Source organism: Bufo gargarizans, chromosome 4, assembly GCF_014858855.1.
Source record: "Bufo gargarizans isolate SCDJY-AF-19 chromosome 4, ASM1485885v1, whole genome shotgun sequence".
Lineage (NCBI taxonomy): Eukaryota > Metazoa > Chordata > Amphibia > Anura > Bufonidae > Bufo > Bufo gargarizans.
In genome coordinates, this window is record NC_058083.1 from 461,865,209 (window position 1) to 461,882,231 (window position 17,023).

The 17,023-nt window shown below is 41.1% G+C and overlaps 1 protein-coding gene across 2 annotated transcripts in view; it reads right to left on the reverse strand.

Annotated features, from left to right (window-relative positions):
* Positions 1 to 17,023, reverse strand: part of PAK5 (p21 (RAC1) activated kinase 5) — a 194,472-nt gene continuing 177,449 nt past the window's right edge. For both annotated transcript variants that reach the window (XM_044289884.1, XM_044289883.1), the window contains exons 5-10: positions 11,802 to 12,293; positions 10,054 to 10,187; positions 7,114 to 7,240; positions 6,846 to 6,971; positions 3,344 to 3,478; positions 1 to 1,458 (exon numbers count right to left, since the gene is read on the reverse strand). In XM_044289884.1, the coding sequence (XP_044145819.1) occupies positions 1,303 to 1,458; positions 3,344 to 3,478; positions 6,846 to 6,971; positions 7,114 to 7,240; positions 10,054 to 10,187; positions 11,802 to 12,293 (1,170 nt within the window). In that variant the 3' untranslated portion in view covers positions 1 to 1,302. The remainder of the gene's footprint in view (positions 1,459 to 3,343; positions 3,479 to 6,845; positions 6,972 to 7,113; positions 7,241 to 10,053; positions 10,188 to 11,801; positions 12,294 to 17,023) is intronic.

The window sequence follows — 17,023 nt, forward strand, 5'->3', positions numbered from 1 at the left end:
ACCCCTTTAAGGCTAAGTGCACAACTGCAGAGTCAATTCTGGGAGAAGCCTCCATTGCAGATTTCGGCAAGAATAAAGGAGAAAATACTGCTGCATGCAGCATTTTTTTCAACTGGCAAGATGTCGGTATTCACATTGGAACCCAACGGACCTCATTATAGTGAATGGGATCCGGTGGGTGCCTACAGTGTCCAGCATATGCCAGATGCGGCAATTCTGGTAGTCTGTTCCTATGCTGGAATTGTAGCGTGGATGTGTACCTAGCCTCTTGAAAGGGGCAATTCTCAACACAACCATATATAGCATAGACATCTCGGGACACAGTATTGTGAAATCATGATTTTTTTAAAGGCTAGTCATCTCGCTCCATTTCAAGATATGTTGAGCCAGGAGGAAAGGCAAGAAAGGACACATCTGTGGCTACAACTCCCCCATTTTAGCTCTGCATTACATTTTAATAATTCTATCTAAATGTGAATATAAAGTGGAATAACAACCCCAATATTATTTGTCAAATTTATTATATATACTTCTATTTATGAATATTGTACATATTTCATTAGCATGTCTTAAATATTGTTGGAGAATTTTATTGAATAAATACTAATTTTGCAGTGATTATTTCATAAATGGAATTTAATATATTTTTATTTTGGTAACACTAAGTAATGATAATGAAAGGGCCTTAAATATTTGCAAACCACTCTAGTCTTCAGATGTGCCTTAAAACTGTGTGCAAGCAAAAGAGACAGTCGACACTGAAACAGAGGTGGGGCATTTCCAAAAGGATTATAAAAGTAGGAATTTTGGAAAATGTTCGGTAAATTACACCTGGTTTTGGAACTGGCACAAGGTCTACATGACATCAAAAAACTGCAAATTATCAAAAGTATTATACAGAAAATTACAAATTCATTTCAAAATACGTTACACTCCTACTGTTGAAAAAAAGTGCATTTTACCTCAAAGAAGATTTTATATTGTTTAAATAAATGACACTAAATTCCCTTTGTTTCAAATAAGCTCCGGGGGAATATGTTTGGGACTAATATCTAAATTCACGTCAAAAGAAACTTTGTAAAAATTCTGCATTGTCAATCAATAAAAAAAACAAAGAAACCAAAGCAAAAGAGTGAAAAGTGAGGTTTCTGTTTCAGCACCCCCCAGCGTTTCATCTTGTAGTCATTGTACTGAAATATAGGCAGTTATGATTTTTAGCTGCTTCGGTTTTGCATTTGTTGTGTTTTCTGAAGTTGGCGTTTAATTCTTCTTCCTCTATAGTCAGCCCTAAGAAGCAGGAGCTTAATGATGTCTGTATTGCCTCATTAATGGTATAATACACGACTGAGGTCCTGAGAGGTTCAAGAATGGATGTCTTAATAGGTCTTGTGCTGTTGCTCTCTGTGATGGCTCCCGTACCAACATCAAGTCTAGGAATCCACGTAGCACTGAAGAAACCTATGAATAGGAATTAGAGACATGCTGAGACTAGAAATTTAGGACGTCTGACAGCGGGAATACTGCTCAAGTACATCTGGGGTGAATATAGTAAAAATGGCCAACTACTTGAAAAAAATTTACCTTTTTTATTTTACCTTTGTGAGTTATATGAAAGCCTGTAGAAGAGAAAGACTTGTCCACATTTTCTAATGTCGTAAAATGAAACAAAAATTTGGCACAATTTGGTGCATTTTGGGCACAATTGAGTGCATCTAGGTTTAGAAAAGTCCACTGTTGTGTCACCAACTTTTCACACTCTACACTGCTTGTATTGCCTTCTTGCACACACACAGATGACCATAACGGTACCTTTGTTGTTTTAGTCCAAATCTCTAAACCTGCAAAAGCTAAGTTTTAAATGGCCAGAAGAGGCTGGAGAGGCGTTAGGAGCGCAAAAAGCTGAGGGGCCCGGGCACTTACAGCCTTGACACTTGCGAGCCCTCATTTGCATACCATTAGAACCTTGGACGAGTTGAATATTTTTTTTAACCATTTTGGGGCACATATAGTGTATTAAAGGGAACCTGTCACCGGGATTTTGTGTATGGCGCTGAGGACATGGATTGCTAGATGGCCGCTAGCACATCCGCAATACCCAGTCCCCATAGCTCTGTGTGCTTTTATTGTGTAAGAAAAACGATTTGATACATATGCAAATTAACCTGAGAGGAGTCCTGTACGTGAGATGAGTCAGGGACAGGACTCATCTCAGGTTAATTTGCATATGTATCAAATCAGTTTTCTTACACAATAAAAGCACACAGAGCTATGGGGACTGGATATTGCGGATGTGCTAGCGGCCATCTAGCAACCCATGGCCTTAGCTCTATACACAAAATCCCGGTGATAGGTTCCCTTTAAGTAATTTTTGATATTTTATTTTTAAGGGGAAGATAAAAAAGCATCAATTTTAACATTATTTTGTGTGATTTATTTTTTACGGCATTCTCTGTGTGGTATAAAGAACATGATAACTGTATTCTGTGGATCAGTATGATGATTGCAAATTTACTGTCTGCAGTTTTTATTATGTTATACTACTTGCACAAAATGCTTGTTTTTACAAAATAATTTATTTTTATGTCGTTGCATTCCAAAACCCAGAACATTATATTTTTTTTGACCACAAAACCATGTGAGGGCTAATATAACAGATTCCTCTCTAGTGATAATCATTATAGCTATTACTGTACTGTGTAACAGATATCGCTAAAGTGGTACAAATATTGTGTGGTCAAGATAAGATATGGACAGGAGGAACAGTGTAAAATGGAAACTTTATTGATGTTTGTTTGTGTGGGGCACAAGTGTTTGGTGTGACTTATTTGACACCATGGTGTCAAAATACATGGCCCAATTTAGTGCAGAGGGGTGAATAGATGGCAGAGAAGTACAGAAGGAATGTCACCCTCCCCCTGAGGTTATAAGAGAGGATGTTTTTTTCTCTCCTCCCTTCAACCTTTCAGCTCCCTCACTGCCCCCCCTCTCCTCTTCCAAGCTGGCTAGAGATGTGAGCCTTGTTTGAAAGCTGGTAATCTGGCAATTAAAACAAGACCAAGATCACAGGATTAGTTGCTATATATCAGGAGACATAGTCTTTAGAAACCAGGTCAGGAATAAAAGCAGCTAAAACCTGCTTTCACTTTCAGCTGCTATCACAGGTCCGTACCTCTAGCTGCTACACAGCCAGAGATATGAAGGGTTGAAGCAGCCATCCCTCACCCTGCTGCCTGCGCTGAATTGTTTGATCCTTTCCTCAAACCCCAAGCAGCGCTCAGGCATAACTGTTAGGGGGTTAAGCAGGGGAAAGAACAGTTAAATAATGAGACCAGAATGTTCTTACCTGATGCACGTCTTTTACTCTTGGTGGCAAGTTATCGCGTATCCGGCGCATTGCCTGCAATGGCGGTTCATTGAAGTAAGGGGGTTCTCCATCAATCATTTCTATCACCATGATCCCAAGTGACCATATATCCACCTAGAAGATGTAAGTAAGTTAATAAAAGTATTTCCTATTCATGGCTAACCTTGGTTCCTAGTTGTAACACTGTTCTGTATAGGCAAAACAGAACTCCCTACTACTTTACACATTTTTCAAATATAAAAATCTATGTGCCCATAATTACACTGGAGATTACTTATTAGTGACTTATGCTTAGAAAAAGGCTTCAGTTGGATTAAAGGGTATCTGTCAGCTCCAAAGCACCCCCCAACCTAGAGTAAGCTATGTATTGCTGTCCAAATATGTAATTTTTATCTTCATACTCAATTGCAGTCTGACAATGTGCTCCCACAAACCTGCAGTAAAATGCATTGAGGGGACTCCCCCGGAGTCCTCTCCATTATGTTTGTGAGCTCAGCAGTCCTCTTAATTCATTTTACGTCTGGTTTGTGGGAGCACAGCGTCAGAATGCAAGTGAGTGCGAAGACAAGAATTATATAACCAGACTCAACGTCATTTACACTATACACCACTTACTCCTGAAAGTGGAGGGGCGAGGGGATTTCTTAATATGGTCGTTTCATATGCCGGTTAAAAAATTACCCCCACTTAATCGAAATGTATAATTACTTAACACCTTAGGCTACTTTCACACTTGCGTTTTGGGTGGATTCGTCATGGATCTGCAAAAACGGATCCGTTACAATAATACAACCACATGCATCCATCATGAACGGATCCGTTTGTATTATCTGTAACATAGCCAAGACCGATCCGTCATGCACTCCATCCAAAGTCAATGGGAGATGGATCGGTTTTCTATTGTGTCAGAGAAAACGGATTCGTCCCCATTGACTTACATTGTGTGCTCAGTTTACATTGGCTCAGTTTCGTCAAGTGGACAGCAAAACGCTGCAGGCAGCGTTTTGGTGTCAGCCTCCAGAGCGGAATGGAGACTGATCGGAGGCAAACTGATGCATTCTGAGCGGATCCTTTTCCATTCAGAATGCATTAGGGCAAAACTGATCTGTTTTGGACCGCTTGTGAGAGCCCATGACTGATCTCACAAACGGAAAGCCAAAACACAAGTGTGAAAGTAGCCTTAATAATATCCCTCTTCTAGGTGGGCACAAAACATTTTTCTCCATTAACAGGAAATGAATTAGGTAATTAAGTTTCCTTGTAGTTTGTGCCACAAATACAGTATATGCACTTCCAGTCCAATGATTTCTTATAAGAAGATAGCTGCTGGTATCCAGGTCTGGAAATGAGAAATATAATAAAGAGAAGAATAGTCTAGATGCAGCTAATGGGAACACAATAGGGTCATTAAGGAGGACCTGTCACTGCTCTTCTATTATTCCTCCTAGAAATTCATGACTAAATTGACAATTAAGAGTAACCATTCCCTTTGTGAAAGTGCTATGCTCTACACAATCTGGCACTGACTGGACAGTGTGTCAGGACACAACCTAAAAGTTGCCCATTTATTCATATTTAAAAGAAATAAAAAGAACAGGAGGAATAGCACAATGCTCCAGAACTGTTATTTCAAAACTAATTCCAGTATATACAAAAACAGAATGGTGACAGAAAATATTATTACAAAAATGATCTGTCACATAAAAAAATTACTTAAAGGGAGCCTGTCAGGTCATTTTCACCAATATAACTAACAGCATTGCTCCACAGAAGATAGCAAACATATTCCAAACATCCCTATTTTGTGTCTATATTCCATGTCCAGGAAAAGTACTTTTAGGCTACATTCACACGTCAGTATTTTTCTATATCCCGAATTTCGGTCCGTTTTTTGCGGATCCGTTGTTCCTGAAAATGTTTCCGTATGTCATCCGTATTTCATCCGATTTTTGCGGATCCGCAAAAAACGGAAACATGTATAAATTTCACAAAGCAAATAAAGTTGTTTGGATTTCTTGGAAAAAAAATTGAAAAAAAAAAGTGAATAAGTGATTTCTGTGGGCAGGATTTAATTTCCAGGAACGGATTCCGCATAAAACGGATGACATACGTAATGACATACGAATGTCATCCGTTTTTTGCGGAACCATTGACTTTGTATTGTACCAGGATCCGATTTTTGCGGAAAAGAATAGGACAAGTTTTATATTTAATCGGACATGCGGAACGGAACAATTTCTTCCAATTTGAAAATGAATGGGTCCAGAACTGGTCCTGATCTGTTCCGCAAAAAACGGAACAGATCAGGAAAGAAAAAACGGACGTATGAATGGACCCTTAGTCTGCTAGAAAACGGCTCCCAAGTGCCAAGCTGGGCAGGCTTTGCTATATCAAGTGCCCAAAGCAAACCAGAAGGAAGAGGGGGGGGGGGGGGCTGCTCATATGGGCCTGAAAGCTGCCATTCCAACAATACCAGAATTAGAACCACTACATAGGAAGATATAGCTGTTAGAAATCCGGTTGGTAGTTAATGCAGCTGAAAGTGAAAGTAATAACAGGTTTCCCGACTTTCACTCCCGATTTAATTCTAACAGTGATATCATACGATCTAGTGGCTATAATGCTGTGATTCTGGTATTATTTGAAAGCTTAGAATGCCAGCTATATCTCTAGCTGCTACCAATCTCAAGATATGAGCAACTAAAGCAGCCCTCCCCTTTTCAAACTGGTTTGCTTTGGGCACTTGAAACATCAAAGCCAGCTGATCTGGGCACTTGGGAGCAGTTTTTCAGCAGAATAAAACGACTTTTCCTGGACACAGAATAAAGACACAAAAGGTGAAGTCCCACAGTGGGACAAATATAAAAAGAAAAAAAAAATGAAAGTGTTTTTTTATAATGAAAAAATTAAAATTTCAAGTTAAAAAAAAAAGGGTAATTTTCCGAAAATGGAGTAAAAAAAAAAAAGGGAAACTAAGAAAAGTAGACATATTAAGTATGGCCGCGTCCATATCGACCGGCTCTATAAACATATCACATGGCCTAACCCCTCAGGTGAACACCATAAAAAAACGGTTAACAAAGTTAGTAAAATCAGTTTTGAATACAAAATTGCAGTAGACATATGGGAAATGTAAAGTAATAACCATTTTAGGAGGTATAACTATCTGTTTTAAAAGCAGAGGAATTTTGAAAATTGTGAATTTTTCCAAATTTTTGGTGAACTTTTTTTATAAAAAATAAATAAATATTTTGACTCAATTTTATCACTGTCATGAAGCACAATATGTGACGAGAAAACAATCTCTGAATGGCCTGGATAAGTAAAAGCGTTTTAAAGTTATTACCACATAAAGTGACACATGTCAGATTTGCAAAATTAGGATGGGTCCTGAAGGTGAAAAATGGCTGTGTCCGGAATGGGTTAATTGTTTGACTATGGACTCATTTGTGCCTCTTAATAGTACATGTTACCAGCTAACCTCTGTTCCATAAGGGAGTCTTGATATAACTTCTGGGGCCATCCAGTATGGAGTTCCAACAAGAGACTTTCTTTTGGGAACTTCCTTGGATACTTGTGCACAGAATCCAAAATCAGAAAGCTTTATCTGCAATCATAAAACAAATTAATATTTCTTCCTGAAGTCATGAATATGCTGTGCAGTATGCTATCCGCAGCATGATGGTACCATTATAATTGGTTCATTAATGGCTATAATTACCAGGCATTGTACTGTAAATCTCACTTACCCTGCCGTCACTGGTCAGCAGGATAGAGTCGCTTTTTATATCCCTGTGAATTACTCCCTGATTATGCAGGTAGGACAATGCTTTCAGAACAGACAAACACACTGTGGCTATTTGTTCCTCATTCATCCTGGAAAATAAGATTTACAGATGTAAATTGTAACAACCAATAGCCCGTAACTGAAAAATATGGCACACAAAACTTTTGGATCTAAAGGGCTTATCACATTACATTTGATAAATCAATTTTACTTAATAAGTTATAGAATAAGTCATAAACTGCACCACGAATTACTGGCTCCCACAAATGGTGGTATATAGAATGAATTAACCCCACCAGAGCGTTTAGCTTGGGGGGAAGCATGGGGGCAATGACACCTTAGGTAGTCTTAAAGTTAGGGGTTGTCTAGGGTCCTTGTTTCTCTTCCCTGTCTCTCTTTTCCCGCCTTTTTTCTATTTCAGGTAAAATCACCTCAGAAAGCGTCTTACCTGCATTCTAGAAGATTCCAGCTTCTACGAGTCAAGAGTGCAGCTGATTGGTTGCTGCCTGTTGCTGCAGGAGATTTCCAGCTCCCTGATTTGTTGTTGGTCTAGGGGCGGGAATCTGTTCCCTTTTATATTTCCAGGTTCGGCGGAGCTGGCTCAGAAGTGCCTGAAGAGCTGACCAGCGTCCCACCCCCCCCCCCCCCCTTTCCCTATTTTTTCACTGTGTCACCCGTCGCTGGGCTTTATTAGAGGGGTAGTGTCGCTCAGCTCATGCTGAGTGGATCTTGGTCTTTATATGGTTAATTTATTATTGGTCTTTTGGCATCAGTTATGATGGTATTTTTAAATGTATTTATTTATTTGATTTATGGTTGTAAAATATTTTTAAGTGACCCTTAATAAAGCACAGCGGCCATTTCCTCCACTATGTTGTTGGTGTCAATTATTTATTTAGTGACCGTGTTAGTATTAGAGTGTGTCATTTGCCCCCATGTAGGAAGCATCCATACACCGCATCCAGGCAAAGAAAAACACTGCTTTATCTCCTGTAAGGATTTCACCTTCAGGACTTTACTATCTCCACTGTTATTAACTTGGGAGTGAGAACAGCAATTCATCAACGTCGTGGTGGTAAGATAATTTACATTTTGTTCCTGACTTTTCTTCCTGTGAGTAAGGGTACTTTCACACTTGCGTTGTTTGATTCCGGCAGGCAGTTCCGTTGCCTGAACTGACTGCCTGATCAGGCAAACTGTATGCAAACGGATGTCATTTTTTCTGACTGATCAGGCATTTTTCTGACTGATCAGGATCCTGATCAGTCAGAAAAATGCCTGATCAGTCAGAAAAATGCCTGATAAGTCAGAAAAATGCATTGCAATACCGGATCCGTTTTTCCGGTGTCATCAGGCAAAACGGATCCGTTTTTTTTTTTTTTTTTTCATTTTTAAAGGTCTGCGCATGCGCAGACCGGAATGACGGATCCGGCATTCCGGTATTTTGAATGCCTGATCCGGCACTAATGCATTCCTATGGAAAAAAATGCCTGATCAGGCATTCAGGCAAGTCTTCAGTTTTTTTCGCCGGAGATAAAACCGTAGCATGCTACGGTTTTCTCTTTTGCCTGATCAGTCAAAACAACTGAACTGAAGACATCCTGATGCAAACTGAACGGATTACTCTCCATTCAGAATGCATGGGGATATGCCTGATCAGTTATTTTCCGGTATAGAGCCCCTGTGACGGAACTCTATGCCGGAAAAGAAAAACGCAAGTGTGAAAGTACCCTAATGCTTAAGCTAATGGATCTTCTTAAACCTGCATCTTGCTGCTGGCCTTGGTGACCTTGGACGGGATTTTATCTTACTTTGCCCCAAGCAAGTAATACCTATGAAATCTAAAAGTAACCATAAAACTTCACTGGCTGCCAAGTACAAAACAAACTGCATTGTTCACATACGCTTCTATAGGTCATTTTACAAGGACAATCATCGAGGCTGAATAATCGTTACCATGATCATTCGTTCCCATCAGTTTCCTTGTTTGTCGACTGCATATCCCCGTTTACACAGGACAATGTGCTGCCGATTTTGCTTGCAACTGGTGGCACATTTATACTGGCCAATTATTGGGAACGAGAGCAGGTACAAACGCTCATCCCGAATAATTGTACCGTTCCTCAGCCAGTGTACAACGGACCTAACATACCTACTGTATAATAAGGATATACAGCACAGAGTGTCATCTCTTCAGCAGTGGTTCCCCAGGATTAATGCTGGGGGCCAAATTTTGATACAAACTGTGCTGTAATTTTAGAATACACTATAGTTATATAAACCCCTTTGATTTGTTCTTTTTATATTTTAGGGGTGATTTCTATGTAGTACGAGAGCTGACATTATACTATCCATTATAGTACAAGGCTTGTGATATACAAAAGGCCTATAGTGACTAATGGACAACAGCGCTTCTATTTGTCCCACTGTTACATCATGCTGCAACGTTATACTGTAAAATATGTCATTTAAAGGGACCCTGTCACTAAATAAGATGTCTAATCTGCAGGCAGTATGTTATAAAGCTTAGAAAACTGGTATACAGTTTTGCGGGAAAAGATTCAGCATAACTTGTAATGTGTTCATTTATATCACTGCTCATTCTACGCTTAGGAGTCCAGTAGGAGGTCCTACTCATTGACTGACAGCCTTCCCTGTCCATACAGATATACTGTAGCTGTCAAATCGAATAAGACCGGAAACTGGACTCCTAATTCTAATGAATGAAAGTTACATGAAATCTTTTCCCAAAAACTATACATCAGTCTGCTCCGCCCTTGTTATATAACATGTTACCTGCAGCTCAGACCATATGCTTAATGTAAAAGATTCCCTTTAAAATGCTGTCCATGGATCTTACATGATGATCGGTCTTACTGTAGCTCATAATTCTATAACTTACCGTGTATGTGTAACAATGTCCGTCAGTGCTCCACCTTCAAGGAACTCCATAACGACCCACAACTCATCACCAACCAGGTAACTGTTATACATGTCAACAACATTTTCATGATGGTAATCTCTCATAATCACTACCTATGAAGACAAAAAAACTAGATGGACTCCACTTAGAAAGGTAAAGTTGTATGGAGCATGGACTATTGCTACAGAGCCAGCATAATAAGGCTATTAAATGTGGCCCCTTCACATATATCTGGTGATCCTGTTCAGTTACCCTAAGACTTGAAGAAGAAAATGGCTGAGGGGAACAGGCCAAAACTCATCCAAAATTTTTCAAAGGGATCGTTCTCATACATCTGACGCATCAGTTGTGATTCTAGATGTCAAGTAGAAAAATTCTGCGCACTCAGTTTTTTTGTTTGGCGCTATCAGTGTATAGATGCGCGATCTGTGCACATTTATCGGTTGTGTCCAGCTCCGGCATAAAACAACTTTCCAGACACAACTGAATTATGTGAAGCAGGCCTTACAAAGGATAAAGAAAGGTGAGTCCATGAATGAGACCATAATGAAGATAGTTCAGGACCTTTATCTATAATCAGGGTGGCTACAGAGAGCATCTCTCACTCTAGAGGAACTTGCACACCCATAAGATTAAAGCCCCCTTACATTATCATTTGTAGGAACGCTCGTTCCTGATAATTGGCCCTTGTGAAGGTGCTGCCAATCACCATTCATTGGGTAAAAGCATTGTTGATGCAAACACCAAAATGATCACTTATGGGAGGCAGATCGTCCTGTGTAAACAGGCATCTGCTACCTGAAAATAATGTTCAATGCTCACAGGAGCGATCGCTCATCCTCATACAGAGGAGATGATTGCCACATGTAACTGCAGCTCTCACCTCCACTCAGGATCAGGAACAAATGGTTCATTCCCAATAATGTGCTGCTAAGTCGGCCTGTGTAAAGGCAATTTTAGAATGATAGATCATTGATTTAAATATGCAATCTGTAATTCTTCATTTCACCTGTGGTGATGCTGCAAGGTTCCCTCACAGATCACATTTGATTGCTGGAGATGCCAGCACTAGGACCCTGGGGAAAACTTATCAAGATAGCCGTTTCAATATACCAGTCTTGATCTCCTCTGTGCCGGAGTGAGATGAGCCTAATTTATTAAGGTATATGGCTCTTAAAGAATTAGGAGCATCTCTGTCCCTCCTTACGCCAGAAACTCAAATCTTCACCAGCTAGAGGGTGGCAGAGACTTGAGCTATACTGCATGCTGGTCATGAGTTATAGTAAATCTGGCGGGCTGTAGAAGCCCCCTTCCTCTCACAGAACAGGAGGAACTGATGTATTTTAGGCCTAGTGGCCAGTGAGAAAATTGCATGGTTTTAGGATAATTTTTTTAAATATAGATCAGGACATGGCAAATAAAAAAAATCATCAAGAATAAAAAAAAACTTATTAACAAAAATACTTAATTTAAAAAATGTATTTTTCTGATGACACATTTTCTTTAACTATTACAGTCATATTTGTCATTTATAATTGGAGGTGCACTTTATTAAATGCAGTCTCTGCACAGGACACAAACTGTTCCTCATCTAACCCTTATTCACAGGGGTGAAATCCAAGGAATAAGATTTAACAAGGTACTTTATCTTAAAAGTGAAAAATAAACCTGATGGAACCTAATGCAGAGCGTGGGAGTACTTTGTTAGTATTGTAAATGCCTCCTACCTCATTAAAGAGCAGCTCTCTTCTCTGCTGTTTCCTGAGATCCATTTTTTTCACAGCGACTTGCTTTCCTGTGTGCCTTTCGGTAGCAATACAGACAATACCTGTTGAGCCCTCTCCAATTTTAATAAAGTCATCCAGATATTCTCTAGGGTCCCCAGGACTGACCACAAGCTGCAGGGCTGCTCTAAACTGTTCATGGGACACTCTTGATGGCTGCTGATCTGAGGATGAGCCCCAGCTGGGAGGAGGGTAAATACTGGATGACGTACTTGGAGAACTGGGGTAAGAGCTTGAAGACATGTAGTGGGGGCTGCCATGAAGCGGAGGCTGATGGTAGGGAGATGGCTTATGGTATACTGATGGATACTGGTAACTACTTGATGGATAGTTGGGTTTGTTTTGTGACTGAGGTAGCTTTGTAGGACCTCGAGGATACGTGTCAGATCCAGTCAGTGGAGGGCTCAAGGATACCTGTGCTCGATCATAGTCTGCCTGCAAAGAAATGGAGAGAAAATCACACTTTTAATGTCAGGTGTCAATATAGTCATATACAATATATAGACATACTACAAATACTGACGATCAGAATGGACTTAACATCAGGAAAACCAACCACTTATTATTAAGGAAACCCTTAATGAGGACCTGTCACCACGAATCCAGTGTGTTACAGAGCAGGAAGAGCTGGGCAGATTGATATATAGTTTTGTGGGAAAAAATTCAGTAAAACTTGCAATTCATACATTTATATATTTGATCGTTCTATACTTAAAGGGGTTATCAGAGACTACAAAATGGCCCCCATATGCCTGGGCCCCTCACACTGAATCTACTTAAAAGGCTCCCCACTCCTTGTGCCGCTCCTGGTCCCAGCACCACCGCTGCTGCTTCTCCCCGTGTGCGGATGAAAACAACCGGTGTCAGGGGAGCAGCCAATGGGTACGGGGATGAGTCTCCCTTGTGTCACCCGCGATGCTAGGGAGGCTCGTCTCAGTCACCGCCTGCCATTGGCTGCTCCCCCGACACGGATGTTTTCATCTGTGCACGGAAAGAAGCAGCAGCGGCTGAGCGGGAAACAGAAGCGACGCAGGGAGCGGGGAGCAAGGTAAGTAGATTCAGTGTGAGGGCATATGGGGGGGAATTTTTTGGTTTTTAGATAACCCCTTTAAAGGGGTTCTCAGAGAATAATATAAAATGGCTGCCAGCAACTTGTCCTAGAATGTCAGCAAGACTGGTTGCCACAACTTACAGAGCTGCCGAGGGTGGTGAAGGGGTGCGACCTTACTACACGCTACCCTGCTCTGCAGTAGATGGTAATAATGTGATCTTGCCTATAATATGTCACCATGGCAGAGCAGCCTGACAGGAAAACTCAGCAATATCTAGTATATCCAAGTGCCAGAGCGTAATGCGTAGTGAGGTCCTGTCCGCTCAACTCCCTTCACAGCTCTGCAAGTGATGGCAACCAGTCCTGCTCACATTCCAGGACAAGTTGTTGGTGGTCATTTTATATCATTCCCAGTAACTGACAGCTAACTATGTACACAAACTTACACAGAGAATGCTATCAATCACTGATAACACCTCCTCGTGTACAACTATCAGTGACTGACAGCTACCTCTGTATACACACACAGGTAATTCTATCAATCACTGATAACACCTCCCCGTGTACAGCTATCAGTGACTGACAGCTATCTCTGTATACACGTTTACACAGTAAATGCTATCAATCACTGATAGAACCTCCCCATGTACAACTAGGAGTGACTGACAGCTATGTCTGTAAAAAAATGTAAAACACTGCTGGAAAAAGAAGCAACCAGTGTGAGCTTCAAGGGTTGCCCAACTTTTTTATTTATGCTTCAACCTAATGTACCTTTACAAAAACCATACTCACCTGCTCCCTGCTGCTCTAGTCCACTCCCTTCCCTGGTCTTCCAGTTCCTATCTGTATACTTGCAGGCTGACAAGGTCATGTGCGTCAGTTCAGCAAATGACTGGCCTCAGTGGTGACGTGTCCCCAGATGGCTACTCAGGCCAATCATTAGCTGCATAGGCGCAAGTGACCCCTATCCATGCCGGAAGTTTTCATGCGGGTACCAATGCACAATGAAGACAGCAGTGGACCCATGGAACCGGAACCAAGTGTTGGGGAACAGGTAGGTATGCTTCCCTCAACAGTTCTTGTAAAGTTGGATAACCTCTTTAAGTCCATTGCAATATGGTGAACTTTATGTTTCAAATGCTTTATTGAAAAGTATTTTCATCATCATAAAAGCATCTTGATATAGCAAACACAAATGCAATAACAAATGCATTTTGGTCATACATTAAGTATAGAAATAATACAATAAGAACAATAACGTTTGTCAATGGAGAATCCAGTGGCAATCATCAGCTGGGAATTGGCAGGTGATATTACAATAGCACACATAATTGAACAGACTTTACATTTCCGCTTTGGGTCAACCCTGTATGGCATAATGGAACATTATAAAGATAGACTACGCCGTACGTTGGCGGAGTAGGTCGAGGAGATCCAAGGCTCCCATAATTTCTCAAAAGCTTCAAAGGCATCCGCCCGAATTGCTGAGAGTTTTTCATAAAGTAGTATCCTATTAACTCTGTCCAAAACTGCTTGGTGGCTTAATGTATTTGTTTTCCATTTGAACGCTATATGAATTCTAGCAGCCATTAAAATATGTTGTGACAATTTGAATTTGGCGAAAGTTAGCTTAGGAGGTTTATCCCCCAAAAGGCATAAAGCGGGCGTAATTTGGTAAGGACATCCCAGTAATGTGGTGAGTAACCTGCCTATTTTAGACCAGAACAGCTGAACATGAGGACATGTTCACCAGATATGGTATACTGTACCATTTTCATTACAACCTCTAAAGCATAATGGTGACACATCTGGATATATACGGTGTAACCGATATGGTACTAAATGAGTTCTATTAAGAACCTTCACAGAGGTCTCCGCTAGTGTGGTCTGCCAAGAAGTTTTGGTCAAAGTCTGAGAACGAAGGAACCACTCGGATAGTGGACATTCTACCTGTGTATCTCTGTCCCACTCCACCATGTACGGGAGTCGAACCCCCTCAGGCGAGAGGTCCAGCATACTATACAGTCTGGACAATAATCCCTGTCTGTACAAAGAGAAATTGACAAATAGTTCAAAGGGGGTGAAATCCAAGATCTGATTGGCAGTCTGCAAAGAATGGAGAAATGAGAAAACCTGATTAGCCCTGAATGATTCACCACCAGGGAGGTCAAATTTATCTCTAAAATCACTCAGGGCAATCAGTTTCCCCCTGACTAGGAATCTGTGCAGGGTTGTACATTTATTGTCAATCCACCACTTGAAATTGGAAGTCTTCAATCCCGGTGGAAAGGCAGGGTTGCCTATTATGTGTAGGAGCGGAGAGAGTTTCGACTGTAGAGAAAATGTAAATCTGACTGATCTCCATAACAGGAGGGCCTGGTACGACAGTGGTGAGTCAGAGTGCATTCTTTTCGGAATGGGTAGTGTAGACAAGAGTAAGGCTCTCCACGACCAAGGAGAGAGAAGGGACTGTTCCATCGAAACCCATAGTGGGTGTGTCTCAGGTTTAGTATGTGTCAAGAATAGCTGGGCTAATCTAGCCGCTTTATAATATTTTAAGAAATCAGGAACTGATAGACCACCTTGCGTTTTATGTCGACACATGGTAGCCCGAGCTATACGGGCACGCTTATTGCCCCATATAAACTTCAGCACCTCCCTCTGTAGGTCGCAGAGATCCCCACTCGGGACCGGTAATGGTATAGTCCTGAACAAGTAAAGGATCTTAGGCAAGACTACCATCCTAGTTACATGTATTCTACCTATCCAAGATATTGGTAATGTGCTCCAGGTCTTAAGGTCTTCTCTGATAGCCCGGTACAGAGGGATATAGTTCATCTTATACATCAGGTGTGGATAGGTGGGGACTATTGTGCCTAAATACGGTATATGACCGGGCAAGTAGTGAAATTGGAAGTTTTTTAAAAAGAGAGACTTCAGGGAATGTGGGGTATTACATAACATAAGCTAGGATTTTTGATGGTTAACCCAGAGTCCAGAGGTCTTTGAATTTTTTTTTAAGATTCGTAATAGGTTTGGTAGGGAGACAAGAGGGTTAGTAAGGGCAAGGAGGAGGTCGTCAGCAAACAAACTCAATTTGTATTCCGTATCTCCAACCTTGACGCCTGTCACATTTTGGTCACTTCTAATAGAAATAGCTAGGGGTTCCATTGCTAAGGCAAAAAGTGCCGGAGATAAGGGGCACCCCTGGAGTGTACCTCTAAGTATCTGGATAGGGGCAGGATTCAGGAACGGGAGTTTAAGGTATGCAACTGGGGTCGAGTAAAGAGCCCTAACAGCCTGTACAAATGGGCCTTTAATACCCATCGACTGGAGGACTGAGTGTAAGTAATCCCATGTAACTGAGTCAAAGGCCTTAATATGGTGAATTTTAAAGGGGTTGTCTGACATTTTGATACTGATGGCGTATACTGAGCTGGTATTACAGCTCAGGGCCATTCACCAGCGGGGGTGCTCGGAGTCGGACCCTCACTGATCACTTATTGGTGACCTATCCTGAAGATAGAAAAAAAACAAAGGTGAACAGCACTCCTAGAATATGAGCGATAGATGCACGTCTCCTGGAGAAGTTGTAAGCTTTCCCATGTATATTGGGGTAGTCCACGTAGAAAAAGATAGAGACAGCACGTCCAATGATTGGAATAAATTCCAATCATTGGACGTGCTGTCTCCATCTTTTTCTACATGGACTTTCCATGTGGAAGTGCAACCCCACCCAATCAGATGACCTTTCTTGAGGACAGATCATCAATATTGTACTCCCAGAAAACCCCTTTAAAGGGATTGCCTACTATATATAACTAGCTGCACATGTGCAGGGAACAGTCCCATCCATCAGTGTCCTCCATTCACTTACATTAGGAATGGACTGCGCATGTGCTAGTTCCGCAGTCAATACCCAGAGTAAGTGAATGGAGGTTGCTGATGGAGCCATTTTGGGAGAAAGGGGACCTACAGGTAAACATAAATTGGGCATATTAAACAATTGGCCAACAGTTTAATAATGCCTATTATTGGCTGCATGTATTTTCTATTCCCAGGACACGTGCAGCTAGTAATATACAGTGGCGAACGCCTTTAAGTGAACTTCAAG